This window comes from Psilocybe cubensis, chromosome 9 (genome assembly GCF_017499595.1).
Source record: "Psilocybe cubensis strain MGC-MH-2018 chromosome 9, whole genome shotgun sequence".
Lineage (NCBI taxonomy): Eukaryota > Fungi > Basidiomycota > Agaricomycetes > Agaricales > Agrocybaceae > Psilocybe > Psilocybe cubensis.
In genome coordinates, this window is record NC_063007.1 from 2,228,592 (window position 1) to 2,255,615 (window position 27,024).

Genomic DNA, 27,024 nt, shown 5'->3' on the forward strand with positions numbered 1-27,024 from the left:
GACATCTTTGGGTTTGCTGTTAGCTAATTATCTGGGTAGTCTGTAGCCAGAGAAACGGGCTTCCACTCTTCAAGCCTAGCTAGCGTATTTTCGCAATGCTTCTTCACAGTCTCATAGCTATCACTTCCAAGTGCAAAGCCGGGATGGACTTGTCTCCCGGTTGCCATTCCCTCTCCCCTAATAATGTCAATTATAGTATAAGCACCACGGACTGTATCCCCTTTTTGAGTCCCTTTGTATGCTGTGTTGATGTATCGACAAAAAAAGTAAGCTCCAGACATGAATGTAACAGAATGATTCATACCGAGCAGAGTCGCATTGGCACTTTCACCGGCATCTTTATATGCATCAAGAATGGGAACCCATTTCGGGAGCTTCTCTATTATGGGAGTGCGGAAGGCGCCAAAGTCAAAACAAATACTGCGAAGTCCGAAAGGCGCAATTTCCTCATGTAGTGTGTCGGATATTCCTAAATGCAACCAGATGAAAAGGTGGTAAAATAAGGTGCACTAAGTCTCTGTATGTGAAGTTCTACTGACCTCGAATGGCAAATTTGCTTGCGACGTAGAGCCCACAGAAGGGCACGGGTCTAAATTCGGATTGACAACTTGATCAAAAGTGCAACACATTAAAATAAAAGGGACTTACCTCCACCCATAGCAGGATCCGATGAAGGAAATTGTGCCAGTCCTTTGCTTGCGCATGTATGGAAGAAAAGCACGAGCCACGTTAAGAGCCCCGAAAACATTTGTACTATGGGATCCGTATTAGCATTGAGTGCACCTCTGGTATCATAAATTATACGCAGCCAAATAACTCACTTGAATTGAGTAAGAGTTTCCTCGTGGCTGAGTATTATTGCAGTAGTGAGCAGAGGTTTTGTAATATGCTGTTTACTAGAAAATACTTACGTAGTTTCTTCAAAGCTTCCTGGCATGATAAATCCTAAACAATACAGACAGACAGTTGAAACGCTGAGCACCAAAGAAAAGTAATATAAAACCACCTACCAGCGTTATTTACAACCACATCAACCTTCCCATAGACGACGATAGCTTCTGCAGCGACAGCTTTAAGCTTATCTATGCTTTCGGTGACATCAAGAACCATGACGTGAGCACCCAGGTCCTTCAAGTCTTTGATGGATTCAAAGGATCGCAGTCGTGTAGTAGCTATAACATGATCTCCCCGCTCGAGTACTGCAATAGCGAGCTCACGACCTATGCCCGACCTGCAGCATCGTGAGTAAGTCGTTCATGCCGCATAAAATTAGAGGTTTGGGGTATAAGTAAACGCACGAGCATCCGGTAATAAGCCAAACGAGAGCTGTAGAAGACATTTTCAGTGGTTAAAGATGGTGGGAATAGAATCTTTCGGATAACCAGTCTTTATACAAATACCCATTGGTGTGAAGTGAACACATCAGGCAGATTATGGATGCACACTATACCTTGATAAGCTATATTATTTTGGGCGGATAAGCGTGCACACTCAATACCTTTGCTTCTGCATCTATCTTGACACTAAATTGATCCTAAGTTGACAGCAGCAATGAACCCTACTTGTGTTAGCAATGCAGGAGCGTAAGCTTCATTTCTGCATCCAAGGATTGAGAGATATCATCCTCAAGAGAGATTCAACGCACAGACCGCATCCAACAATTGAGAGATATAACTTTTGAGAGACATAGGATATACCGTCAATAGTATATCTCCGCTGACGTCAATTGTCAAAGCAAGCTGCATGGAAAGGGTTAGGGGAAATATGGAGGTAGTAAGAACAAGGCCAGCTTACTTTCATTCATGCAGTAGCAATCGATATGGTCTCTTCGATCGCCGGTTCAAATCGAAATATCCTAGAAAGGCCAGATTCAAATAACCAGAGGTAGCAGCTAATTTTGGAGTTCCTTCTGAGCAGTACAGTAATATAGTGAAGTGGATGGGTACACTGCTAGCCCCTGAGCAAAGCGCAACGTTACTAGCATTTAATTTTGCGAAGTGGGTGGATAATTCCTGTTCATTTATAAGCCCTATAGTATTCATGCGGGTTCCTAGTAGCTGAAATATACTGAATAGAATGGTCGTCCAGTGAATCAACTCATTGGTAGTAAATGTTCAAATCGGCGAGCAGTACCCGAAAGATGCTCTGATAGAGCATTAGAACTCTGAATAATCCCCAGATGAGTCCTACATCATAGTGGGTGGTCAATATTTACCTCGTTATATTTAATTCGCACTCAAGACAGCGAGTCCACATACCAACAGACCTTACGAGGCGCTATTCAACTTGTTACCACCACACTCCCAAGGCCTTCCATGGCGGCAACTGCCCACAGGAGTGCATCAGGGGCTAGAAAGTTGGCTCTTTTCCAAGAGAACTTTCTTTCTGCCATTTGCCAAATCGACAGTATCCTGTTCGTCTTTGATTCATCGGTCAATGTTGTAGGGCATCGGCGAAACAGCCGACGCGATTGCAGCCACACCACTGGCCCCTATTCCCCCTCGTCCTGCATTTGCGTCATGATTACCTTGTGTTGAAAGCCATTTTCGGAACACAAAAAAGGCTAGACAAGCTCCAACAGCAGCGAGAGTGCCTATCACCTTGGCACCAACAACCGAGCTCTCGTGTTCAACCTGCAGAAATTCGACAGTGAGATAAACGACAATACATTCATTGAAACTCACCACTGATGTGAAAGGCGACAGGATTGGGATTGTGAAATGTGAAGCACCTATCATTGACCACCATTTTTCCTGCTGTTTATGTTGTAATAACATTGAATGACGCGCGTAGTGTGTTGCAAGATAGACCACGACGCCGATTAGTAGAAAGACGATCCCAACGAGAAGTCTCTGGAAAGAATACTGTGTTCAATGAACCGAATTGTGTATCAACGACAAGGGACATACGACGAGTTTTTCTAATGTGTCGTGCTTTTCCTTCTGTTCCTTAGCGAGTTGTACAAGCTCGCGCTGTGATATGAATGATAATTATTCTTGTTGCAAAGTTCTACATATGGAGGTGCTCACCTCTCTCTTCATGTCGTGCGCATATCCCAAATTCTTAATCTCCTTCTTGTGGTCCTCGTGTGCAGCAAGTAATGCCTCTGCTTTCAAAGCACGTGTCGCCCAGTACTGTTCCTTCGCAGTTAAAGGCTGCATATGCATCGTATTCATATTCACATTTGTGATGTCGTCCAGAGTGGTCGTGGTCGAAACCAATGATGAATTGGCTATACTTCCTTTATACCGCTGCGGCAGCCAAGTTGACGAATGAGAGTTTGCTCCCTGAGAATCGTACTGGGACTGTTTGGTGTTGTAAGAGGAAGCCAGTGCGAGTGTAGCTGACATGGCGATGGGAGGTTGTTTCTTGAGCTTGTTGTTCGACATTGGAAACGTGGTTCGAGTTCATGGCGTGTTCAACGTCAAGCGATCGCGTTTACTGCATTCTCGAAAAGGAAGGCGCCATTCCCACGATGCATACAATGTCGCTACTTACAATCTTTATAAGGTCGTATGAACTTGAAACAGTAGCCTCAAAATAATCTTTTATTGAACGTCTACCAGAAAAATTAACTGCGGAGAATAGAATGGATGAAATGTATTGACCATTAATCAAACACGAAAACTCTTCAGATTTCTTTGAGATTCAATCGCAGAGAATCAATGACCAACGGGTGTATTGAAGTTTTAAATGGATTCAAGTACATGCCAGATAATGAATCAAAGCTAATCAGCTATTTAGTTAAGTTTGAGAGGGGTCCAGGATAAGAGAAAACACAGCCTTAGTAAGGAATTGTACGCCCAACCGCTCACTCGGTGATTACGGACTTAGACAACTCGAGTTGGAGTCCCCGCCTTACATTAGTTCAAAATTACCAATCTGAATTTTGGAGCTTGCTTCCCCGAGTTCATAATAGCTTCTGAGCAGCTTGGAAGCTGTCATCTGAGTAAGATCGCTATATTTTATCTTAGTGGTTGTGAAATACGCGGAGAATGGCGGGCTCACGGTCCAAATCGAGGTTGTCACCGTGGGACTTGTATCAAACTTGTGGTAGCCGAGTGAGCGAGATGAATTCACATTCCGGCACAGAAAGTGGGAGGATATGACGTTAAGGTCCTTGTACTGGGGTATAAAAGCTGCTATGCTTTTCGTTTCCATTCAACGTATCAACTCTTCTTTTACACCTTCTCTAGCTTGATCGCATATACCCAATCGCAATCAAACATGCCTTCCGAGCTATTTGTTTTGACTTCAGCAGACAGAACCCTGACAGGAGCACAGACTTTACGCGTGATTTTAATTCAGTGAAGTATTCATGGTCTGAAACATTTGTCTGATTCTAGGGGTGGTACTTGCCTGAAGCAGCGCATCCCTACTACTTGCTCGCCCCACACGCAACCATCGATTTTGCCGCGCCAAAGGGGGCCAATCCGCCGCTAGACGAAAGTAGCGTGAAAGTAATTAGCACTTTCTGTATTTACAGAAATACGGCACTCACCAGCGTACGCAGCTATACAAAGATGAGGAGTCTGTCAGGTTTCTTACCGATCCTGTGGTACAAGAGAAACTTGCCAGCACAAAAAGCTGTCGGAGGTGCAGTTCCGCGATTACGATGCTATTTTTTACGTTGGGGGGCACGGGCCTGTAATTGATCTTCCAACCGATAAGGACAACATCAAGTTGATTGGAGAGGTAAGCCCGCCAAACAGAGGTCGTGCTGAAGAATGGGTTTACAACCTTTTGGGGAGTTAGTTCTAGGATTCTGGAAGGATTGTCTCAGCTGTTTGCCATGGACCTGCGTAAGAGTATTTTCGAGTGACGTCAGTGGGATGGCTTTACTGACACGTCTTTGGAAGTGCTCTTGTGAATGGTGTAGACGCCGACGGCAAGTTAAATTTTGCAGGACGAACGTTCACTGGATTCTCAAACGAAGAAGAAGTTCAAGTCGACAAAGTCGCGGTAAGCATCAATTTATGACAGAGTTTCTGGGTTATTGACCGTTTGCATTCGGTTCAGGACATCCCATTTTTGCTGGAGGATAGGATTCAAGATCTCGGAGGCAAATATGTCAAGGCTGATAAAGCTTGGGGTGTCAGTTAGCTCCTCAGCAGCAGAGACGTAAAAATTCTGACGCTGGTGATTATTTTTTAGGTGAAAATTGCGGTCGATGGGAAGCTCATTACGGGCCAGAATCCTGCCTCTGCTTCCGCTGTTGGAAAGGCACTTCTCCAGGCTCTTGGGGTACATTAATGGATGCACTCACCTTTGAGATGCAATGGAACCAGACGTCGAACGCAGAATGATTAGAGATTTGGATTACGTACTCCTGTCATCGTTAGCCTTTAGAAGGCGTAAACATTTCTTTCATGAGTCCTTCGATGCGTTGTTGTGCTTGAGACTGACTGTAAAACGAGTCGACTAGAACATGCGCAAGGTCTCGTAGTGCATCAAACTTGCTATATACATTATTTTGATCAGAAAGTTCTCTAGAGGAGGTGGAGCAAAACGATGGAACAAAACGACAATAATAGACGCCTGTCGAACTATTTTAAAATGACTCACCTTTAGGTTATGACTCGATTATGTACGTACCCTGTACGTACCCCTGGGGAACCAAGGGCATATTTTAAATGTGCATTGACGTGTGTTTTTCTTGCCTCTGACCTGTGCGCTGAAGAAGTACTTGCTACGACAATGCGCCCACCTCACCTCATGACCCTCGCGGACCTCTCCCCTTGGCAGATAAAACACATCGTCAACCACGCGCATATGCTAAAAACGCGTGCAAAGCCGTGGATGGGCCCACAGCGCTCCTCTGCGGCTGTTGATGGTAGTACTACCAACAGCGTCAAGGCAAACCTCCCCGCGGAGTCGCTGCATGCAAAAACAATCGCACTGCTTTTTTCCAAGCGCAGCACGCGCACGCGGCTCGCCGCGGAGACGAGCGTTGCGCTCTTGGGAGGCCGCGCGCTGTTTTTGGGCAGGGATGACATACAGATGGGTGTGAATGAGAGCGTGAGGGATACAGCGCGGATTGTGTCGGGGATGTGTCAGGGGATAGTCGCGCGTGTAGGCGATCATAGTGAAATTGAGGTGAGATTTGTACTTAATAATTTTCTTGAAGCTTGTTAATGGAGCTTTTGGGGTGTGCAGGAGATCGCGAAGTGGGCGGATGTCCCTGTTGTCAATGCGCTTTCGAGCCTGTGGCATCCTACGCAGATACTAGCTGGGCTGCTCACTCTCCACGACCACGCTGCTGTGTTTCAGAGCCTCAGCAAGCCAACTCCGACGCCGACGCCCAGCCCAACGTCAACGCACGCAATAGCACAGCCAGAAACTACACCTGCCCTGCCGGCGCTCCCACCTCTTACAATCGCGTACGTGGGTGACTGCGCCAACGTCCTTCATGATATGCTCGTTGCGTATCCACGGCTGGGCCATCGCATGCGCGTCGCTGCGCCCCTGCAGTACCGCCCTCCCGCTGAGGTGATGCGGCGCGTTGTGCAGCTTGGGTGTAATCGGGGTATTGAGTGGTTCGAGAACCCGCTCGAGGCCGTATACGGTGCCCATGTGGTTGTTACTGATACGTGGTGCGTGTGATAAGCATATGGCACGTTCGTTGAGCTTGAGTTGATTTTTTATCGTTTTGACGCTGTTTCGTAGGGTGTCGATGGGCCAGGAGGCGGAAAAGGAGGAAAGAATTAGGGCCTTTGAAGGGTATCAGGTCACTGAGAAGCTTTGTGCGCATGCGCATCCGGATTGGATGTTCATGCATTGTCTTCCCCGCAAATCGGACGAAGTCAACGACGAGGTGGGTGGCTATGTTCAAAATTTTTGAAAAGGATTTCCTTATCGGATTTGTATTCTGTAAAGGTTTTCTATGGCCCGCGTTCGCTTGTGTTCCAGGAGGCAGACAATAGAAAGTGGACGACGATGGCGCTGTTTGAGTGAGTGTCGTTCCCATGGGCTTCTCGGAATTAAATGTGGAAGCTGATTTCTTGATCGATGACTCGTTTTCTAGCTTACTCTTCGGGCAGTGGAGTTTAGGTCCGGAAGATCCTTAAAGACCTTGACACTGATATACTGCAACGAATCGGTTTTTTCAGCAGCGGATAAAGAATTAAAGGAATCAGGATGAGCGTTACGTTGAGGTGACTGGCATCATCGATGATCGATCATCAGTAATTGACAAGAGCACACACAAGTTCTATTTATAGCTCGCCGTTTGAGAGTCAGTTCATGTTCGAGTGGCGTTCCCAGATGCTTGCCTACTTCCCTATCGTTCTTCTCACCATGCTAAGATGGAAAACACAACTTTCGTAAGATATTAATGCTGAGAAATGTTAATATGAATCAAACCCATCGTTGCATTAAAATTGGCGACTCATTAAATTGACAAGCGCCCATGAGGTATACATGCTCCCGCCGTGTTCGCCGTGTTCCCAGTGAGCGTCCTGGCGGTGGCGCAGACAAGGCATGCATGTGAATTAGCAGGTGAGAGAAACACACTAGTTTCAGCAGCTAGGATGCCAGATAGATTCATCCACACTCACTCTTCAATGGCCGACTCATGACATGGGGACCACACCGGAAGGTACGCTCCGAATCTGGGCGTTTTCTTTCTATATGGTTAGGTGTTTGTTGCGGTGAGTCAAAGGAAGAGAATCCCTGTGTTCAGCTGACTGAAATTTTCTTGTTGTACTTCGTGTTATGTGTGAATACAATGGTGCGATTTGGTATATCTAGTCATACCAGGGACATACATTTCCTTGTCACTCCCACAGTATGATTCTTTGATGTGTTTAGTGCGGTGATTTGGCTTGTACAGCGGTACATATAGCGAAAAGCCACTGTCATAAATGCGCATGTACGCACATGCGGACTGAGTGACTCATAGTTCATGAGAACTATCGGTAATTTGGCACCATTTTCGTCGACTTTTGCTCACCTTATCGATTTCTTTTGTGTGTATTCATGCTTTCTTTACTCCGTTTGAAATGATCGAAGCTCGCTTCCAGTACGTCGTGTTTGCACGCACAGACCGAGCTTTTGGGTATTTAAGTGGCATACTTTGTCGACGCCTTCTTACAAACTTTCCTCGTCTGCAGTACTTCGCAAAATCAAATACAACCGTTCGTTTGTTTCAGCTTAATCCTTGTTTATACTATGGCCGCTGACACTTGTTATCTATCCAGATGGTCGCTAACAAATTGAGACTCTATCTTGCTTACTTCAAGCGAACTAATCCCAGCGGAGCCAACCCTGAGAGATACCATGTTTCTTTCATGATTTGCCCAAAAAAGCCGAAGGACAATGAGCCCAATGCCAGAATTCTTCACGCAGTCGATTTCTTGGATAAAAATCGAAAATTGCGACAAATATGGAGATTTGAAGCTAAAGATTCTTCTCCTCGAACCATAATGCTTTCTGGGGTTATGCTGCTCGGGAAGCTCGAGCCTGCAATCACACCCGAAATCATCGAAGAAGTGTTGACCAAGATATATATCCCACCGACAGATGCAGATGCCTCTGGAGCAGACTGGAGATGCACAAATTGGGTGTGGGCATCGTTAGAGGTGAGTGTTTAAGCGATTGATAGTCCAAATAACACCAATTTGACACTGCTTCTCGTTTTTAAAGATCCTGGCGGAGGAGAGGATTATTCCGAGATTTGATGGAACTGGCCAGGATCTGTGGAATGTTGGAGTCAACTTTGTCAACGGAGCAACAAACGGAAACGGGATTCCAGTACATGATGACTGGCTTTATACGTGCGATATGTCTGGCAGGCAAATCGATAGCGAAATTGGGCCTTATGTTCGAAAATGAAATGAATTTCGACAACCACTTTGTGAACTGGTGGCGTATAACCACACAAAGTAACACAATACAGCTTCAGATTTATGTTCATGCGTACTCGAAGGTAGTTTTGGAAGTTTGTTGTCAGTCCAGACTAGATAGTAATACAATTTGCAACATTTCAAAGGACATGATGAACCCGCTTAACATGCGTTTATATAAATGACCACCAGAACTATCGGAAAGCAAAATACCCTTTCATTGCAAATTGGACATCCCATTCATCATCGTATCTGTCCACTGCTTCCTTGAACATATCCAACCAACTTGTGAACCACCAACGAGCTTCATGTGTCCGAATATAATCCCAATATTCTGGGAACCAGCCCGCCATTTCCCAATCGATAAAAACCGCTTTGCCATCATTCCAGATGATGTTATGAGGCCCAAGATCGCCATGACAGAACACGCTCTTGTATTTCTTCCCTTGTACTTTAGAAAGGGGTTCTTGGAGATTGGGGTAGTGGTGCGGTCGTTGACGGAAAACGTCGTGATGCATAAATTTATGAAATTCATCGTGGCTGGAGAATGGACCCCAGATGTAGTTTTCTATACGGTTGTCCGAGAGACCAGAGCCATCAACGGATTGAACGTGTTCTGGGTGGGGAGGCTTGAGGCTGCGCAATTGAGTAAAAAAGTCTTTGATCTGTAGCATACAGCTTTGCTTCTCTTCGGTTGATAGATGATCCCAGTCTATTTGCAGAACGCGACCTGGGATACGTTCTTGAACAATGTGCACAATTCCATTGACAGTATAAACATCAAGCACTCGGGGCACTGGAATCGTTGTGTTTTGTGCAATAAACTCCATGGACAGGGCCTCCTGATAGCGCACACCACGATGTGCTTTGACAAATGTCCTGCTTCTGAATGAGAGAAACTTCCAGTCGGGTGTATAGTTTCTGAGACGCCGTCTAAGCTTGTACTTGAAGAGTTCAAACCCGCTCAATTCCCGTACAGGAAACCATGGAACCTGAAAAGTTATGCTGGAAGCGCTAGCAATGCACTGTTATATGAACAATTGATATACCCTCTTAAGAGAATGGATGCGTACAAAGTGTCTTCCTCTTTTCCTTCGGATTTTGTTTCCATTCCGGTTGAGATAATGACGCTGTGAGAAGAACGAGAAAAAGGAAGAGTGTGGGAGAATTTACAACACAACCTAGTTTAATGGCTGTCCTGGAAAGATCCGAAAATTTGAACACCGTCGTAAGTGCGCACACAACGTGGAAGGTCGGATTGGAGGACCATTCCTGAATACTCTGCTCGAAACCTGATATGTTTATGACCAATTCAAGTCCAAACTTCATGGACTTTCAAAGAGTTTGTCATGGCATTGAAATAGGCCATCAGCAAAAGTGACCAGACCCCCAAATGCCTTGGGAGCCTTATAAGGCATGCCAATGTTTTACGTGACACAGTAATGTCACGCAAAACATTTGGGCAACATTTGGGAACACTCAAATCATTTGGTGGTCATTTGGAGGCCCCACAAACATTTTTGAAGCACAAAACAAGCACCAAATAATTTCTAGTAACTACAATTTACAAAAAAAAATTCGTAGACTGTGCAACCTTGAAGGAATCATTTAACAAAATTAAAAGAGGTCACAAAACATTTGGTTTTACACTTCGGTTATGAGAAATGTTTACAGGACTTTCAAATGCTGATGAAATAATTCATCCACACCAAAATTTACTGGCTATACAGCCACATTAGTTCTAATTAGAATTCTGTACAGTTGGTCACCCGGTCTGTACAATTTCTCGACTGTCAACGAAGTCACAATGCGATCAGCATGAATCGGAGTGAATCGGAGATCAAATATTTGTTTGTTTGTGCATAATAATCTCTTTCAACCCCCGTTTCTTTCTTTCCACATACTCTCATGTTCACTACTCCGGCGACGCTTGGTGGGACTTGGGCTTGGACTTTTCAACTCTAAGTCTTCGTATATCATAGCTGAATCTAACTCACAGGTAATTCTGCCACTTCCTTTCTGATTAGATCATCCTCAACTGACCATGTATCTGCCTTTCCGTAGACCGTTCTCCTTCTGCCTTAGATCTACTGGATATCCGGCTTGGTATATAATTATTCACTAGTTCCCAAACTTTTAGGTGAGTATATGCGCACTTCTGCACACACACCTTGCTTACATCATGCAACCAAAGTAGCTCCTATAATTCATGGGTAACATCTATTGATGACATCATCTCAGCATCATTTTGTTATTTACCCACTTTCTCGCTTCTCTGTACCTTTTGGAGTCATGTTGTAGTATAAGTTTTCTTAATGCAACAAGTTCTTTTTACTTGCTATGATAATCTGAGGGATCCACTAAATAAGGAACCATGTGAACAGTGTAAAACATTTAAACACTGGCAAATGTTTGCCAAATGTTTTTGGGACTCCCAAATGTTGCCTAAATGTTACGGACACTCTCAAATTTTAACCAAATGATTTGGCTATATTTAGTACTACCTAAATCATTTCCTTGGAATAAATAATTCGAAGCCTTTCAGTCTTCGGAGTCTCTCGTTACGAACCGCACAATGCCTTTCGGGCATTGGGGCCTTTGGACGCCTCCAAATGCCTTGACAAGGCATTTGGGGATCCGAGCACTTTTGCTGATGGCTCGGTCTCCAGGTAATAGCCTTCCGAACTCCGCTCTGATGCGCATATGCCGTCGTTTATCTTGCTTTTTTCATTTCATATCTCAAGCAACCGCGCGCTATTTTGAGGACCAAAATCGTGAATTGACAAGCGCCCATGACGTACACATGTTTCACTGTGTAGAATGATTGTCCTGGAGATGGAATTACGAAGCAAGTTCAGCCAGTGCAACCATGCACCTTATATTGTGTATACATATTCTTTAATTCCGAGCTGAACATCCCACTCGTCGTCGTATCTCTCCACTACTTCTTTAAACATATCCATCCAGCTTTCAAAATCTCATCTCGCCTCGTGTGTCCGAATGTAATCCCAGCACTCAGGGAACCAACCTGCCATTTCCCAGTCGATGATAACCGCTTTGCCATCGCACCAGATGATATTATGAGGCCCAAAATCGCCATGAGAAAAAACACTTTTGTATTGTTTCCCTTGCACTTTAGCCAGTGGTTCCTGTAATATGGGATAAATATGTGACCGTTGACGGAAAACATCGTGATGTAGGAATATGTGGAATTCATCATGACTGTTGAATGGACCCCAGATGCAGTTTTTCACCCGATTGTCTGAGAGGCCGGTCCCATCAACGGATTGCACATGTCCCGGATGAGGAGGCTTGAGATTTTGTAACTGAACAAAATAATCTTTGATCTGCAACATACAGCTTCTCTTCTCTTCTTCTGATAAAAGATTCCAGACAGATTCAAGAAGACGACCGTGGATGCGTTCTTGTACAATGTGCACAGTTCCATTAACGGTATAAACGTCGAGTACGCGAGGGACCGGAATTGTTGTGTTTCGGGCGATGAATTCCATGGCCAGGGCCTCCTGATAGCGCACTCTAGAGTGCGCCTTGACAAATGGTCGATTTTTGAATGATAGAAATTGCCAGTCTGGTATATAGTCTCTGAGGCACCGGTGAATCTTGTATTTGAAAAGTTTAAAGCCACTCAATTCCCGCACAGGAAACCATGGAACCTGAAAGGTTGGCATGACAGAAGTGCTATCATGCACAATTATACGATTAATTGATACACATTCTTAGTAGTAGATGCATACGTACGAAGTTTCGCCCTCTTTCACTTCAGATTTTCTATTCATTTTGCTTGAGATAATGACGCTGTGAAAAGAACGAAAAAAAGGAAGAGTGTGGAGTCTTTACAACGCAACCTTGTTTGTATTATGTTCATGGCTGTCCTGGAAAGATCCGAACATTTGAACACACCGCGTGCAACCTGCACGCAGCTGGGAACGAGACAGGCGTTTATGCTTTGGGGGCGCGGCGCGCTATTCTGGGCAACGAACAAATTGGTGAAACATTTAATCAGGAAGCGCCCACGACCTATGCATGCTTTCCAATGCACAGTAATTGTCCTGGAGGTAGGATGTATGAAGCGAGGACCATCAATTCTGTCATGTATCACGGAACGTTAAATTTTAAATATGTATTCTTTAATCCCAAGCTCAACATCCCACTCGTCATCGTACCTGTCCACTACTTCCTTGAACATATCCAACCAGCTTGTATACCACCAACGAGCTTCATGTGTCCGAATATAGTCCCAATACTCCGGGAACCAGCCTGCCATTTCCCAATCAATAAAAACCGCTTTACCATTGTTCCAGATGATGTTATGAGGCCCAAGATCGCCATGACAGAACACGCTCTTGTATTTCCTCCCTTGAACCTTTGCCAGTGGTTCGCGTAACTTGGGATAAATATCAGGCCACGCGCGGAAAACGTGGTGATGCATAAATTTATGGAATTCATCGTGGCTGGAGAATGGGCCCCAGATGTAGTTCTCTACACGGTTGTCCGAGAGACCAGACCCATCGACGGATTGAACGTGTTCCGGGTGGGGAGGCTTGATGCTGCGCAACTGGGTAAAAAATTGTTTGATCTGTAGCATACAGCTTTGCTTTTCTTCGGCTGATAGACGATCCCAGACTACTTGTAGAACGCGACCTGGGATACGCTCTTGAACAATATGCACAATCCCATTGACGGTATAAACATCGAGTACTCGGGGCACTGGAATTGTGGTGTTTCGTGCAATAAACTCCATGGACAGGGCCTCCTGATAACGCACATCAGGATGTGCTTTCACAAATGTCCTGTTTTTGAATGAGAGAAACTTCCAGTGCGGTGTATAGCCTCTGAGACGCTGTTTAAGCTTGTATTTGAAGAGTTCGAGCCCACTCAATTCCCGTACAGGAAACCATGGAACCTGAAAAGGTATGCCAGAAGCGCTAGTAATGCACTATTATATGAATAATTGATCAAATTTCTCAAGAGAACGCATGCGTACGAAGTGCCTCCCTCTTTTCTCTCAGATTTTGTGTCCATTCCGGTTGAGATAATGACGCTGTGAGAAGAACGAAAAATAGGAAGAGTGTGGGATAATTTACAACACAACCTTGTTTAATGGCTGTCCTGGAAAGATCCGAAAATTTGAACACCGTCATAAGTGCGTACACACAACGTCAAAGGTCGGATTGGAGGACCATTTCTGAATACTCTGCTGGAAACCTGATATGTTTATGACAAAAAGTTCCAACCTCAAGGGCTTTCAAATAGCTTGTTATGGCAGTAAAATAGGCTCGGCCTCCAGCTAGCTTCTGAACTCCGCTCTGATGCGCATATGCCGTCGTATATTTATCATGCTTTTCATTTCATATCTCAAGCAACCGTGCGCTATTTTGAGGACCAAATCGTTAACTTGACAAGCGCCCATGACGTATACACGCTTCCCTATCCCGATGCGCAAGATTGTCTGGAAGTGGATGGTATAAAGCGAGTGCAATAAGTGCCGTTACGCATCGCGAAATGTTATATTGTGAAAACATACTCATGAACTCCAAGCTGGACATCCCACTCATCGTCGTACCGATTCACTGCTTCTTGAACATATCCAACCAACTTGCGAAATACCACCGAGTCTCGTGTGTCCGAGTGTAATCCCAGTACTCGGGGAACCAACCTGCCATTTCCCAATCGATGATAACCGCTCTACCATTGCTCCAGATGATATTATGAGGTCCGAAGTCGCCGTGGGCGAAGACACTCTTAAATTTCTTTCCTTGTACTTTGGATAGAGGTTCTTGGAGATTCGGGTACCTTTCTGGCCGCTGACGGAAGAAATCGTGGTTCAGGATTTTTGGAACTCGTCGTGGCTGGAGAATGGACCCCAGATGTAGTTCTCGACTCTGTTATCTGAGAGACCCGATCCATCGATGGACTGGACGTGTTCGGGGTGAGGAGGCTTGAGATTGCGGAGCTGGATGAAGTAGTCTTTGATTTGCAGCATGCAACTGCGCTTCTCATCCAGTGGCAGATCATCCCAGACTAGTTCTAGAACAAGACCTTGGATGCGTTCCTGAAGGATGTGCACTATTCTATTGACAGTGTAAACATCGAGAATACGAGGGACTGGGATTGTTGTGTTTTGCGCTATAAATTCCATTGATAGGGCTTCTTGATATCGCACTTTCAGATGCGCTTTGACGAAGGGTCTGTTTTTGAATAAGAGGAAACGACAGTCTGTTATTAACTTTGATAGATGGCGGTTAAGCTTGTATCTGAAGAGTTCAAAACCACTCAATTCCCGTATAGGAAACCATGGAACCTGAAAAGCTGCCATGCCAGAAGTGCTAGCATGCATGACTATATGATTAATTAATTTTCTTTCTTGGAGAACGCATACGTACGAGGTTTCTGCCTCTTTCCCTTTAGGTTTTGTATCCATTTCGATTGAGATAATGACGGTGTGAGAAGAATGAGGAAAAGGAAGAGTGTGGGAGTATTAAAACACATCCTTGTTTGGTGGCTGTCGTGGAAAGATCCAAAATGAACATTAACGTATACACAACTCGAGAGCTGGAATTGAAAGACACTGAGTATATCATGTATACGTATTCTTTAATTCCAAGTTGGACATCCCACTCGTCGTCGTATCTCTCCATTACTTCTTTAAACATATCCAGCCAGCTTTCAAAGTCCCATTTCGCCTCGTGCGTCCGGATATAATCCCAATACTCAGGAAACCAACCTGCCATCTCCCAATCTATAACAACCGGCCCTCCGGACTCTTGGGAGCGTACTCTACAATGCGATATGGTGAATGGGAATGACAGGGTTTTGGATTTGATGAGAGGAATTTAGCCTAAAAGGCCTGGTTGGTGTATGTTTCTGAGACGCCGGTGAAGTTTGTATTTGAAACCTTGGAAGTTGTGTAATTCTCAGATGGGGCGCGTGCTAGGACTCTCAACGTACGAAGTGTTGCCTTCTATCACTTCAAATTTCACAGAGTCCATTCAGACTGTAAAAATTCTGCGCGCTTCAGAAGGTCATACAGAGTCTCAAGCATCGCTTCCACGAATCCACATCCACACCGTCAACATGTACATGTCAAGCTTCAAGTGTCAAAAGACGCGACGCGTCCTCGCGCGGCGCGCGCCACCCCAGGCTCCAGCCACCGCACATATCTAAAAAAAGAAAAAAGTGGCACGATCACGTGCATGTTGAATTTCAAACGAGTGGACCACGATCTAATTTCATCTCCTTTGTTTACTTTCCTCCTCTCCCGCACGAGGACTGGGGCTCCGCCGTCTTACTGTCTTGCCTTATGGTATAATCTGATACGTGGATATCTACGACGACTAGGACTACACCTACAAGTGCATCTACACCTGCAACTGCATCTGCATCGACATCTGAGCACCGATTTTTGGTTGGGGAACAAGGATTAGAAGGGACAAGCATTAGCAAGGAACAAGGATTAGGAAGGAACAAGGACAAGGACAAGGACAAGGACAAGGACAAGAAGGACAAGGATGGCAGAGCATAAACGCGCTTACGCTTATACTTCTGCTTCTGCTTCTGCGTTCGACTTTGAGCGGTACAACGACCCTAACAACGAGAACTACAACAACGCCTTTGAAAACCAAGAGAACTACAACCACCACTACAACGAGAACAACGAGAACAACGAGGACGGAAGCGGCAACGGGAACGGGAGCGGGAACACACGGCGCGTAGACTTTACATCTCTCATCAGACCCATGTCCGCGCGCAAATCCAAATCCCACTCCAAATCCCAATCCCAATCCCAATCCAACTCCAAGGGGGTCGGGAAGGGAAAGGGAAAGGGAAAGAAGAGCGTGCTGAGTGTTAATAGCTCGCCTATGAAACCGCGCAACGGCGATGCGCGCGTGTTGGGGGTTTCGTCGGGGGGTAACGTCGATGGTGATTTTGATGGTGATGTGGACTGGGATATGGGAAGAGAAAGGGAAAGAGAGAGGGAGAGGGAGAGAGACGTACGAGAGATCGACACGCACAGGATGCAGCTTATCAGCCCGCCGCCTGAGGAGACGCTGTCGTTTAGGAGGCAGTCTAGTGTGGTGAGTTTTTAATTTCAAGTCTGTGTTTGAGTTCGATGTTTGTGTTTTTTGGGTGTTTTTTTGTGGTTTTTTTGCATGGTGTGGTGTGTGGTGTGGTTTTTAAGCGGGGTTTTCTATGGGTTTTCACTTTCTGTTCTGTTCTGTTCTGTCCCGTTTTTTTCTTTTTCTTTTGTTTGTGGTTGCGCTGCTTTTGCATCGACTTCACGTTATCATGCTTTTTCTCTTTCTTTTCTTTGCGGTGGCACACCATTACACTCTGGAAGCAGGAAGCAGCGGCATCCATTTTCATTTTTCATATATTTACATATGATTATTTTCACATCCTACATTTTCCGCGCTGGCGAAGCAGCGCCACTCCACCCACCCCTTCATCCTTCTCCTTTTTCTTCTCCTTTTCCCTTCTCCTTCTCCTTGCCCTGACCCGCACCCCCTTCCTCTCCAAAAAATCAAAAAGAAAGAAAGAAACGTAAATTAATGTTTTTTTTTATTTGTGACTTTTACAGAGACTGAGCGGACAGTTCACACCTTCTTTACTCGCCAACGCCAATGTCAATGATGAGAATGGGTCTCCACCCCGCGGGAGCGTCGGTGCCAATGCCAATTCTAATGCCAATGCCAATGCCACCCCTACCACTACCGCAGTCAATGCCACCACAGCCAAGAGGAAACGCGCCACTGCAAGTGCTAAGCGGGCGAACAAGGACGCCTCCCCCGCCGCCGCCGTTGTTTCCGTCGTGGACGCCCCTCAACACGAGCAGCTGAATGAATTAGAACCACCGCAGGAGATAGAGCTGGAGATGGAGATAGAACAGACGCCGAACCCGAAACCGCGCAAGTTGGGCCGGCATGTTCGTGTGGAGTCTATGGAGATGGGGTCGCCGACGAGGCCTTCTGCCTCTTCTTCTTCGGTACCATATCCATATTTGGATTCACATGCTCAGCAGGAAAATGAGCCGCCGGTGCCTTCGACGCCTACGCGCAAACGCAATGCGCACGCGGGTGTGAATGGGACTGGGAACGGGACTAGGAATGGGAGCGCGAGAGCACGGCGTATGATGCTGCGTAGTCCACATGCGGATAACCCCGATGCGGACTGGATACCGCCTGTGTCGGTGCGCATCCCGATACCGATGCTTTCGCTTGTCTCGTCTGCGGAGCGCGGGGACGGGAATGAGAGTGGAAGTGAGGATGAAGGAGAGGGTGGGAGTGCAAGAAACGCAGCGGCAGCGGCAGCGGCAAAGGAAATGGCAGAGGCAAAGGAAAAGGAGGCAAAAGCGATGAGACGCTTGTCGCGCAGGAGCCGGAGTCTGACGCCGATCCCGCCCTACGAGCCACCTGCGGATGTGTTCACGCCGCCTAGGGAGGTGTATCTTACGCCTGTGCCCAAGTCCGTTACGAAGTCCAGGTCTGCTGCGAAGAAGCAGAAGCGCAGTCCGACGAACTCCATTTCCACCGACAATGGCAATAATGGTAACACCAGCAAAGCGAAGAAGGTGAAAGCGAAATCGCAGCTGCGCATCCAGGTGAAGCAGGAGATCCCGGATGATATCGATTTGACCGCGCCGATGCCACCGCCGAGTCCGTCGGATGATCCGCTGTTGTTGAGTGGGCCGGCGGAGCCTGAGTCTGAGCCTAATCAGATGGAGCAGGGAGAGAGAGAGGAGGAGAGGTGGAGGAGGCGGTCGTGGGTGGAGAGGAGGTTGTCGTTTTCGTTTCCTTCTAGTGAGGGCGGCGGTAGCGGTGGGGGGAAGAGGGAGGCGTCGGTGCAGGTTGAAGATGCGGCGTCGACGGACCATGTGGAGGCGGGAGTGGCGATGGAGACGGGGATGGAGATGGAAACGGGGACGCTCCCGCCTTCGTCGCCTGAGCCGCTGCCGCTCGATTCAGAGGATATGGACGCGGTGCGCACGTTCGACTTTGGGTTTGGGTTTGGTGCGGGGGGCGGGAGTATGAATACTGAGGAGGAGGAAGGGGATAGTGTTATGCAGCTTGACCCGCGCGACGCGGATGTGTCGCCTGTGCGGCTTTTTGTGGACGCGGGCGGGGCGTGGAGTGATAGCGATGATGATGAGCCGGTGGCGGTTGGCGAGAATGCGGCGGCGAAGGAGAAGGAGAAGGAGAAGGCGGAAGAAGAGGAAGGCGAAGGCGAGTACACGGGCCGCTGGCGGATGACGACGGTGCGGACAAAGATGGACCCGCCGAGCAGTGCGACGCGCGTTAGGATGGAAGAATGGGGCCGCCCGATTAGTCCGTTTCCGAAAGGCGCTGTGCTTGATTTGGTCGGTGAAGAAGAAGAAGAGAAGGAGGAGGAGGAGGTTAGGAGGTTGTCTGTTGAACCTGAGCTTGAACATGTGTCTGTGGAAGAGGTCGGACAGATGTCTGCCGACGAGGATGAGGAAGAGGAAGAGGAGCGTCAAGTCCGCGAGATGTCCATGTCGTTTGACGACGAGCACGATGAGGAAGAGGTTCCACGAGAACCATCCCCAGCGCCGACGATCAAAGACGCGTTTGATTTTTCAGCTATCGAGTCCCCGCAGCCTGCCCCGTCTAAAGCGAATTATTCGATGGTGGAGTTGTCGCCTTCGGTGTTGAAGGCGCTTGTGGACGATGATGCGAGTATGCGCGATGCGTTTGTGTCTGGTCGGGAGGATGATGATGATGAGGAGGAGGAGGACGGGGATGAACCTGGATTTGTCAAGATTACGAGCTCGGACCCGCGCGCTGCTGCACGCGCAGCTGCGATTCTTAAACAGGTACGCGCGCGTCTATTTGACATACTTTTTTTTTTTGGTTGACGTGACGTTTTGCGTTGTTAGCATGACTATGAGTGTTACACCAAGATCGCCATGAAACGGCGCGCTTCCCATTCGACACTTTCTGATCCAGCGCGGTCCGCGAGGCGGAGGGATATCCTCTCCGCCGGAATATCCAAGTCCGCGTCCAAGTCCAAGTCTGTGCACAAGGGCAATAGGAGGTCGATGGGGGTGATTGGAGACCGGGTCTTTATCCCTGGGACACCTGTTATGACACTGCCTGAGCTGTTGAAGGAGGCTGAGGAGGAGGTTTCGATGGAGTTGCAGTTGCATAAGAGCCCTGGTCCTGCGGCCATGGAGCGTGTATGGAGTGCGCGAGCACAGGCGCAGTCCGAGGTGTTGACGACGCCTGTGATGAATAGGCGCCGGTCGACGGTTGTTGAGGATAATCACCAGCACTACCACCACGAGGACAAAGGCGAGCGGGTGTGGGCTAAAGACGATTGGAAACTCCTCGATGCGTGTTTTACGGAGCAGCGGCTTGTTGTAGGCGCTGCGTTGGCTTTGCCCGGTGCGCACGATACACTCGCTCTCGATGCAAATGCGCTTGATGCAAATGCACATGATACACTCGCGCACGATGGAAATGCGCTCGCGCCTGTGGAAATGGTCGCGCTGGACGATGTCGTCGACCGGTATGTGGACTTTGTAGGTGGTGAGGATGTGTTGAGGGGGTATGGGGATGCGTGGTCTAGGTTGGTGGTTTCTTTCTTGCTCTTTCTCTTTCGGTTTTTTTTTCGTTTTTTTTTTTTTTTTTTTTGCTTTTTGCTTTACTCCCTTACCCTTATTTTTTTTTCTACCCTTTTCTACCCTTACTTTTTAAAATTTTCATTTCATTTTTTATTTCATTTTATTGGGTGTATGTTATACTAACTATGTGTTTTACGTGTGTGTAGGGACAACCTACTCGAGAGAGCACGCGCACTGCAGCGCAAGCAGCGCGCCGGGAAGGTTGTGGCGCCTACTACCCCCCGTTCGTCGTTGTCGGTGTTTACGTTCGGCTTATCACCTGCCTCTGCCTCGCGTGTCCCCGAAGCGTCATCCGCCGCATTAGCTCTTGGGGGAACCAGACGCACGCCAACGATGGAAGTTCCGGATTTTACACCGCTTGGTCGTAGACCTGGTCCGCCTCGTTTGGGTTTGGGATCAAAGTTGGGGTCGTTGGGGTCGCGGTTGGGTGCGCCTGGTGGATCCGGAGCGCCGTTTGCTTGTCTTGCGCTCGAGGCGAACGCGTTGGAAGATGATGGGAACGCGTTGGAGGATGACAAGAGGGACGAGAGGAAGGAAAAGGAAAAGGAAAGGGGAAAGGAAATTGAGAAAGAGAACAACAAGAACAAGAACAAGAAGAAACTCCCGCCGACACTATTCGCACCGCGATATTCGCATTTGTTGGAGGAGGCTGTGGCGGTTGGGAAAGAGGGCGTGTTGGTACATCCGTTTCCTGTTGAGTTTCCGAGGATGGGTTCGGAAGGGGAGGAGGAGGACCAGCGGGAAGAGGACATGTCGTTCGCCTCCGAGTCGCAGACGTCGTTTAACGTTGAAGATACGCACCTATCCCAGAACCGGGACCAGGACGAAGACGAAAATGAACATGAAGATGAACACGAAGATGAAGCTCACAACAACAAGCCAAATCCAACACTCACAAAGCGCGTAACAGGATTCCTGTTCTCGTACCTCCCCACTCTCTCCTCCACCTCCACCTCTTCATCATCATCGTTAAAGACGAAATCCATACCACCGCGCCCACTGCGAAATCATCATCTAGGCCAAGCGCTCCCGATGCCCCCGCCCGAGGTGCTGAAGAAGACAAGGATGAGAGGGCCGGTTGTTACGCCTGCTAGACGACCGATGGAGAGGGTGAGGCCGCCTAGGGAGCTTGTTAGGTTACACCCCCCTCCCCCTCCCGCTCGTCCTTCCTCTTCTTCTTCCGCTGCTGCTTCTTCTTCCGCTGGTGGACGGGGACAAGGGAAGAGGCTTGTTGAGCTGCATCACCGCGAACTTCCCGAGAACGACAAGGAGCGGGAGAGGGAGAAGGGGAAGGGGGTGGTCCCGAGACCGAGGAGGAGCAGTGGGAGTAGTGTTAAGGATTTGGTTTTGGGATTTGAGACTTTGAGGAGGGCGGAGGAGGAGGCGGCGGGGGTGGGTGGGCGGGCGGGTGCGGGGGTTGGGGGGAGTAAGATGGGACATGGGGGCAAGGGGAAGGGAGGGAAGGGGGTGGATGTGGTTGTTAGACCTCGGTGGAGGTTGTAAGCCTCCTTTTTTGGGGGGTTGCGTGTGTGGGGGGGTGTGGTGGTTTTGGGATTTTTGGTACTTCGTTTTTTTTTTTTGGTTTTGATTTTTTTTCCTTTTCTTGGGTTCTCCTTTTCTTTCATTTCTTTTTTTTTTATTGTGATTGTTAGATTATGTTGTGATATGATAAAGCAAGTTTGATCTCGAAGCTTGAAGCTTGGGGCTCTCGGTTTCTTTTTGGTTTTTTTATGTATATCCAGTTTTATGTATCTCTCTCTCTCTCTTTCCTTATGTTTTTCTCTTCTTACCTCTCATCTCTCTCTCTCATTTTTCTTCTCATCTCTCTCTCTCTTTCTTTGTCCTCTCTTTGTCTTTTTCCTTTCTGTTAAATAACGACCGACCCATCGACCCATCACCGATAATATGTATACGTTTACGATATGTACTTTGAATTATGCAATTCAATTCTATGATTTCTCAATTCTGTGATTTCTCGATTCTATGATTTCTCCGTATGCCTGCCTGGCTAACTCGTTCGATCCGAAATCGTTCAATCGTTGAACTTTGTGTGTTATGTTTGTTCGTGTGTTGAACAATGAACTTGTGTTTTTGTAATTCAGTTGTATGTGTTTTATGTGTTTGTTTATTGAACTCGTGTATTTATTTGTTGAACTCGTGTACTTATTTGTTGAACTCGTATACTTATTTGTTGAACTTGTATACTTATTTATTGAACTTGTGTATTTGTTTGTTGAACTCGTGTACTTATTTGTCAAACTTCTGTTTTTGAACGTGTTTGTTGAACGTCTGTTTTTGTATGTGTTTGTTGAACTTTGTGTTTTTTGTATGTGTTTGTTGAACTTGTGACTCGGCCTATTTCTAAATTCTATGGACTTGGACTTCTGGAGCCGCATGAACACGAGAAAGAGCAGCAGCAGCAGCAGCAGGAGGAGGAGGAGGGGTATGAACAGGAGGAAAAGTGAACCTGAATTTGAGATTCGAATATGATGTTGGATTTGGAATTGCGTTTTGAACTTATCGAAACGACGGGCATTGTCAATACATTGACATTGACCAAAGAACCATGAGGCAGGGACCAGACCAGACCAGGAGAGTGTATACACGAATACACGAATGCACAAAAAGAAAAAGTTTATAACATGTAAAAGTAAGCGAAAGAAAGGGAATGGGAAGAGCAGAACGGAACGGAATATGTACAGGAAAGCGATGAATGTCAAAAAAGTAGAAAAGCAAATGTCGGAGAGAGGAGGAGAGGGGGAGGTGTGTCGGTGTGTATATGCGTGCGTATGTACGAGGACGAGGAGTAAACCGTGCTCGAAACTGTGTCTAAAACAGTGTCCAAAACCGTGCTCAAAACCGTGTTCGAAACCGAGAGGAGGGACGGGAAAGTCGGGAAAGTTGGGAGAGTTGGAAGAGGCGGGCGGGATAGCGAAGAGGCGGGCGGGTGTGTAGAGTCGGGACGGGTGTGTAGAGTCGGGTTTGTAGAGGACGAAGGGCGAAGGAGGGGGGGTCGTCTAGGAATATATGTTCTCCTCCCACATATGCTGCGCGCCGAGGTTGGCGAATATCTCTTCGTCGGGAGCTGGTGCCCAGTTGCCGTCGTTTGATTTGACGACCTGTAGGGCATATAGTAAGGAAAAGAGAAAAAAACATGAGTAAATGAAACGAGCAAACGGGCAAACGAGTAAATGAGTAAATGAAATGACGAGAACGCGAAAGCCCCAGAAAAAAAAACTCACCTTCCCCAAAAACTCCCGACTCCTCCCCGCCTCAAGCTCCAAGAACGCAAGGAGCGCAGTCTGCTCCTGGACGCCGCGGAGCGCGGCGTCGACTTGGGCTTTGGAGAATTGGGCGGGCGGGTCGGAGAAGGTGACTGTGCCGGAGGCGGAGATGGTCGCTGTTATGTCGTTGGATTCGATCTGGGTGGGGGGGGTTAGCGTTATGGTGGGGTGAGGTGAGGTGGGGTAGGTATAAGTGGGGAAGGGGGGCGAGGGGAGAGGAAGAGAGGGGAAGAGGGAGAGGAAGGGGAAAGGAAGGGAAGAGAGGGGAAACGCACCATGCTCAAAAGCAACGCGCGCACTTCGTCTTCAGACTCGATCTCGACGGCACGCGCGATATCGGATAGATGGAGGGTGACGTAGGTCGCGGTGAGCTTTTTGAGCACCCAGCGCGGTGCGCGGGTGATTGCTTGTTGGATCAGCCCGATGTTTTTTTCCTGTGTATTGGGGTATTGTTTAGATATTAAGGCATCAAGTGGATGGGAGATGGGAAATTGGAGGGAGGGAGACGGACCTGGGCGAATGTAGCGCGCTCTTTTTCGAGGATCTCGCGCATTAGAGTCGTGTTCTTTGGATAGGCGTTGATGAATGCGTTGTACGCTGTGTTTTTGAACATGCGGTTCAAAAGCGGGTGTGTGTACTTTGGCAAATTCGAGATCTATCAAAAAAGCGTAACATATTCATTCATACCAAGATCAGAAAAAAATCAATGGACAAATGGATGGACACACCGTGCCCGTCGAGATGAGCTGGACGAGGCGCAGCTTCTTCAGCGCCTCCATCTGCAGCGCGGCGGGGTACGTCCCGGGACTCGTCACGCAGATCTCGAAGCACTCCTCCGCGGCGGCCCAGCGCTTGAGCGCGGCGAGCGCGATGCCGCCCGCGTAGTGGTACACGAGGTTGTCGGTGTATGTGAGGTCGGGCGACGTCGTCGTTGTGTCGATCTCGGTGATGGGGTGCGCGAGCACGGGGAGCGCGGCGCGGAAGTGGCGGGTTGTTACGCAGGTCTGGGGTGGTGGGTTGTTAGATTGGATTGGATTGGATGGGTGGGGGATGGGACGTACGAGGAGGAAGATGGGGTGGATGGCGGTGAGGTGCGATCGAGTTGGCGGGTAGCGCGTCACAAGGTCAGAGAGCGGTTGAATTGCGAGACTTGGCTGTGCATTCGTCAGCTTGAGAGGTGTGTGATGAACAGACGAGCGCTTACGGTCCCGATGTGCGCTGCGTATCGTTGTATACCTCTTGCCAGCTTCGTTACTACACAGGGTTGGTTAGGATACAGATGGGATTCGATGCGATGCGATGTGTGCTCACCGCGTTCCGGAGCGAGACGCGCATCGTCCGCGTTGAACGAGCTGCAAAAGTCCCCGATCGTCTGCCACGACGGCGGCGGTGTGTTCGAGTAGTTCGCATGCAGCCTCGACGATCTGTAACATCCCATCTATCAGCACACACACACTCTCTCTCTCATTGCACAGTGCACAGTATACAGCACATACAGAATGTACAGCGATCCAATGGTGTTCACAGCAGGATCCAAAAACGCAAGCGGGTCCTGTCCATTCGCCAGAAAGCTCGAGAGCAAAATCTCCCGCGCGTCGCGGGTAAAAGCCGTCTTGAACGTGTGGTTGAGCGCCGCAGGGCTATTGGACGTCGTGATCTGCGTGAGCAGGGTGTCGATGTGGACGGGGGAGGATGTAGATGTCATTTTGTTGGTGTGAGGTGTGGGTTCATTTAACGTGCATTATCTGCCTCTGTTCCTTTCATTCCGTCTTTGGGTCTGTTCATCGGTTCTCACGCCCCTGTCACACCTGCTGACTAATTCGGGACGAAGATGCGACACATACTCGCAACCTAAATTGGAAGGTTTGAAGTGTTGTTGTTGAATCTGTTTATTATCGTGCAACAAGCAATCAGTGTGCTAAGACGCACGGGTGAGTGGTGCTCACCTCTCTACGCTAAACTATCTACTAAGTATTAGTTATTGGTGTTTGTATATCTAAGGGATCATCTGTAGGTACAAATTATTGGTGTGGGGGTCGAGTGTGGTACGCATTCAAAGAGGAGGAAGATGTAGAATATAATAGAGATGTAGATAAAGTAAAAATAAATGTAGATAAAGTCAAATGGGGGGGATAGTAAGAATGGACAAGTAAGTTGTGGATGTTTTCAAACAAAATGATGGATTGGCATTGGGGGTTTGATACAGGTGTGTTGCCGTCTCCCGTTTGGATCACAGGTCAAGATCGGATTTGTTGTCTTTGGAGTCCGGGACTGGTTTGTTGTCAAACAATGGAGGTTTGGGTGGTAGTGGTTGGGTGCCAGATTGAGTGTATGCCCCGGAGGCTGCGAGGAAAGATGTCAGGGCTTTAATGCCTTGGGTTGTTCCTAGGATTTCCGGTAGAAATATGTATTGGGAAGCCTGTAGTAGTTCTCTTCGCGCTTCAGTATAGCGTGGGCATTCTCGAAGAATGTGTTCTTGGGTCTGAATGTCTGCTTCACCACATGGGCAGCTGATTTCACCTTGTAGTTTGAATCGTTGGCGGAAACTGCCAATATAGCCATGATTTGTGTGGCATTGGATGATGCATCCAAATAATTCTCTAGGTTTTGAGAACCTTTGGACGTGCTGCATGGTCGGTGTGGGAAATTTGAGGGAAGGTTGGATGCGGTTGGCGGGTGCAAAGCCACCGGTCTTGGGAGTGTTTGCCCACTCTTGTTTCCATGCCTTTAGAATTTGCGCCTTAGCCCTTTTGAGTGCATTTGATCAAGTGACGGTGATGGGAGCAGAGCAGGCCAGTCTCATTGCTTGTTTAGCAAGTTTGTCAGCTCTCTCATTCCCGGTTATGTCCACATGGCTTGGGCACCACACAATATTTACTGTTGTATTTTTGTTGCTTTTGAGAAATTCACAAATTTTGGTGTAGAATGTGTAGGCGTAGGTTTGGGCTGATCTTGGTTTGGCATCAAAGATTGCTGACACTACTGATGTGTTGTCTGCAAAGAAATATAAGTGATGTATAGTGTTATGATTTCGAGCGAAATTGACTGCTTGAGTTGCTGCCATCATTAGGCCTGCCATTTCCCCATCATAGACTTCAGCATAGCCTCCGAGTCCCATTCAGATTGCAAACACTTCTCTGTCAAGGTAGTATCCTACGGCGGCTCCTCCTGCTCTGGTAAATCTAATTTTGAATTTGACAAGTGATCCATCCGAGTAGACAACTAGTGTGTCTTCTTT

At 47.6% G+C, this 27,024-nt stretch overlaps 11 protein-coding genes across 11 annotated transcripts; 4 read left to right on the top strand and 7 right to left on the bottom strand.

Annotated features, from left to right (window-relative positions):
- Positions 1 to 23: 23 nt before the first annotated feature.
- On the bottom strand, positions 24 to 1,339 carry JR316_0010122 (Oxidoreductase BOA17; the record flags this gene model as incomplete). Its single annotated transcript, XM_047895796.1, has 8 exons — positions 24 to 241; positions 305 to 469; positions 540 to 589; positions 649 to 753; positions 822 to 848; positions 912 to 945; positions 1,011 to 1,231; positions 1,299 to 1,339. The coding sequence occupies 8 exons, from the start codon at positions 1,337 to 1,339 to the stop codon at positions 24 to 26; spliced, it is 861 nt and encodes a 286-aa protein (XP_047745515.1).
- A 1,087-nt stretch (positions 1,340 to 2,426) lies between these two features.
- On the bottom strand, positions 2,427 to 3,389 carry JR316_0010123 (uncharacterized protein; the record flags this gene model as incomplete). The annotated part of the gene is made up of 4 exons (XM_047895797.1): positions 2,427 to 2,633; positions 2,685 to 2,852; positions 2,910 to 2,972; positions 3,030 to 3,389. The coding sequence occupies 4 exons, from the start codon at positions 3,387 to 3,389 to the stop codon at positions 2,427 to 2,429; spliced, it is 798 nt and encodes a 265-aa protein (XP_047745516.1).
- Positions 3,390 to 4,227: 838 nt separating this feature from the next.
- JR316_0010124 (Glutathione-independent glyoxalase HSP31) lies at positions 4,228 to 5,253 on the top strand (the record flags this gene model as incomplete). Its single annotated transcript, XM_047895798.1, has 7 exons — positions 4,228 to 4,293; positions 4,347 to 4,460; positions 4,487 to 4,558; positions 4,579 to 4,750; positions 4,880 to 4,962; positions 5,020 to 5,094; positions 5,155 to 5,253. 7 exons carry the CDS (start codon positions 4,228 to 4,230, stop codon positions 5,251 to 5,253), a joined length of 681 nt encoding a protein of 226 aa, XP_047745517.1.
- A 444-nt stretch (positions 5,254 to 5,697) lies between these two features.
- On the top strand, positions 5,698 to 7,067 carry JR316_0010125 (Ornithine carbamoyltransferase, mitochondrial; the record flags this gene model as incomplete). The annotated part of the gene is made up of 5 exons (XM_047895799.1): positions 5,698 to 6,096; positions 6,157 to 6,593; positions 6,667 to 6,814; positions 6,877 to 6,950; positions 7,025 to 7,067. The coding sequence occupies 5 exons, from the start codon at positions 5,698 to 5,700 to the stop codon at positions 7,065 to 7,067; spliced, it is 1,101 nt and encodes a 366-aa protein (XP_047745518.1).
- A 1,131-nt stretch (positions 7,068 to 8,198) lies between these two features.
- JR316_0010126 (uncharacterized protein) lies at positions 8,199 to 8,832 on the top strand (the record flags this gene model as incomplete). The annotated part of the gene is made up of 2 exons (XM_047895800.1): positions 8,199 to 8,579; positions 8,644 to 8,832. 2 exons carry the CDS (start codon positions 8,199 to 8,201, stop codon positions 8,830 to 8,832), a joined length of 570 nt encoding a protein of 189 aa, XP_047745519.1.
- A 205-nt stretch (positions 8,833 to 9,037) lies between these two features.
- Positions 9,038 to 9,954, bottom strand: JR316_0010127 (uncharacterized protein; the record flags this gene model as incomplete). Its single annotated transcript, XM_047895801.1, has 2 exons — positions 9,038 to 9,857; positions 9,893 to 9,954. The coding sequence occupies 2 exons, from the start codon at positions 9,952 to 9,954 to the stop codon at positions 9,038 to 9,040; spliced, it is 882 nt and encodes a 293-aa protein (XP_047745520.1).
- A 3,015-nt stretch (positions 9,955 to 12,969) lies between these two features.
- JR316_0010128 (uncharacterized protein) lies at positions 12,970 to 13,886 on the bottom strand (the record flags this gene model as incomplete). The annotated part of the gene is made up of 2 exons (XM_047895802.1): positions 12,970 to 13,789; positions 13,849 to 13,886. The coding sequence occupies 2 exons, from the start codon at positions 13,884 to 13,886 to the stop codon at positions 12,970 to 12,972; spliced, it is 858 nt and encodes a 285-aa protein (XP_047745521.1).
- Positions 13,887 to 14,688: 802 nt separating this feature from the next.
- Positions 14,689 to 15,285, bottom strand: JR316_0010129 (uncharacterized protein; the record flags this gene model as incomplete). Its single annotated transcript, XM_047895803.1, has 2 exons — positions 14,689 to 15,052; positions 15,248 to 15,285. The coding sequence occupies 2 exons, from the start codon at positions 15,283 to 15,285 to the stop codon at positions 14,689 to 14,691; spliced, it is 402 nt and encodes a 133-aa protein (XP_047745522.1).
- A 1,087-nt stretch (positions 15,286 to 16,372) lies between these two features.
- On the top strand, positions 16,373 to 22,005 carry JR316_0010130 (uncharacterized protein; the record flags this gene model as incomplete). The annotated part of the gene is made up of 4 exons (XM_047895804.1): positions 16,373 to 16,939; positions 17,443 to 19,692; positions 19,756 to 20,387; positions 20,649 to 22,005. 4 exons carry the CDS (start codon positions 16,373 to 16,375, stop codon positions 22,003 to 22,005), a joined length of 4,806 nt encoding a protein of 1,601 aa, XP_047745523.1.
- Positions 22,006 to 23,519: 1,514 nt separating this feature from the next.
- Positions 23,520 to 25,491, bottom strand: JR316_0010131 (COP9 signalosome complex subunit 3; the record flags this gene model as incomplete). Its single annotated transcript, XM_047895805.1, has 9 exons — positions 23,520 to 23,621; positions 23,745 to 23,924; positions 24,062 to 24,220; positions 24,298 to 24,441; positions 24,515 to 24,790; positions 24,848 to 24,940; positions 24,991 to 25,040; positions 25,098 to 25,210; positions 25,283 to 25,491. 9 exons carry the CDS (start codon positions 25,489 to 25,491, stop codon positions 23,520 to 23,522), a joined length of 1,326 nt encoding a protein of 441 aa, XP_047745524.1.
- A 525-nt stretch (positions 25,492 to 26,016) lies between these two features.
- Positions 26,017 to 26,418, bottom strand: JR316_0010132 (uncharacterized protein; the record flags this gene model as incomplete). The annotated part of the gene is made up of 1 exon (XM_047895806.1): positions 26,017 to 26,418. The coding sequence occupies one exon, from the start codon at positions 26,416 to 26,418 to the stop codon at positions 26,017 to 26,019; it is 402 nt and encodes a 133-aa protein (XP_047745525.1).
- Between the last annotated feature and the right edge of the window lie 606 nt (positions 26,419 to 27,024).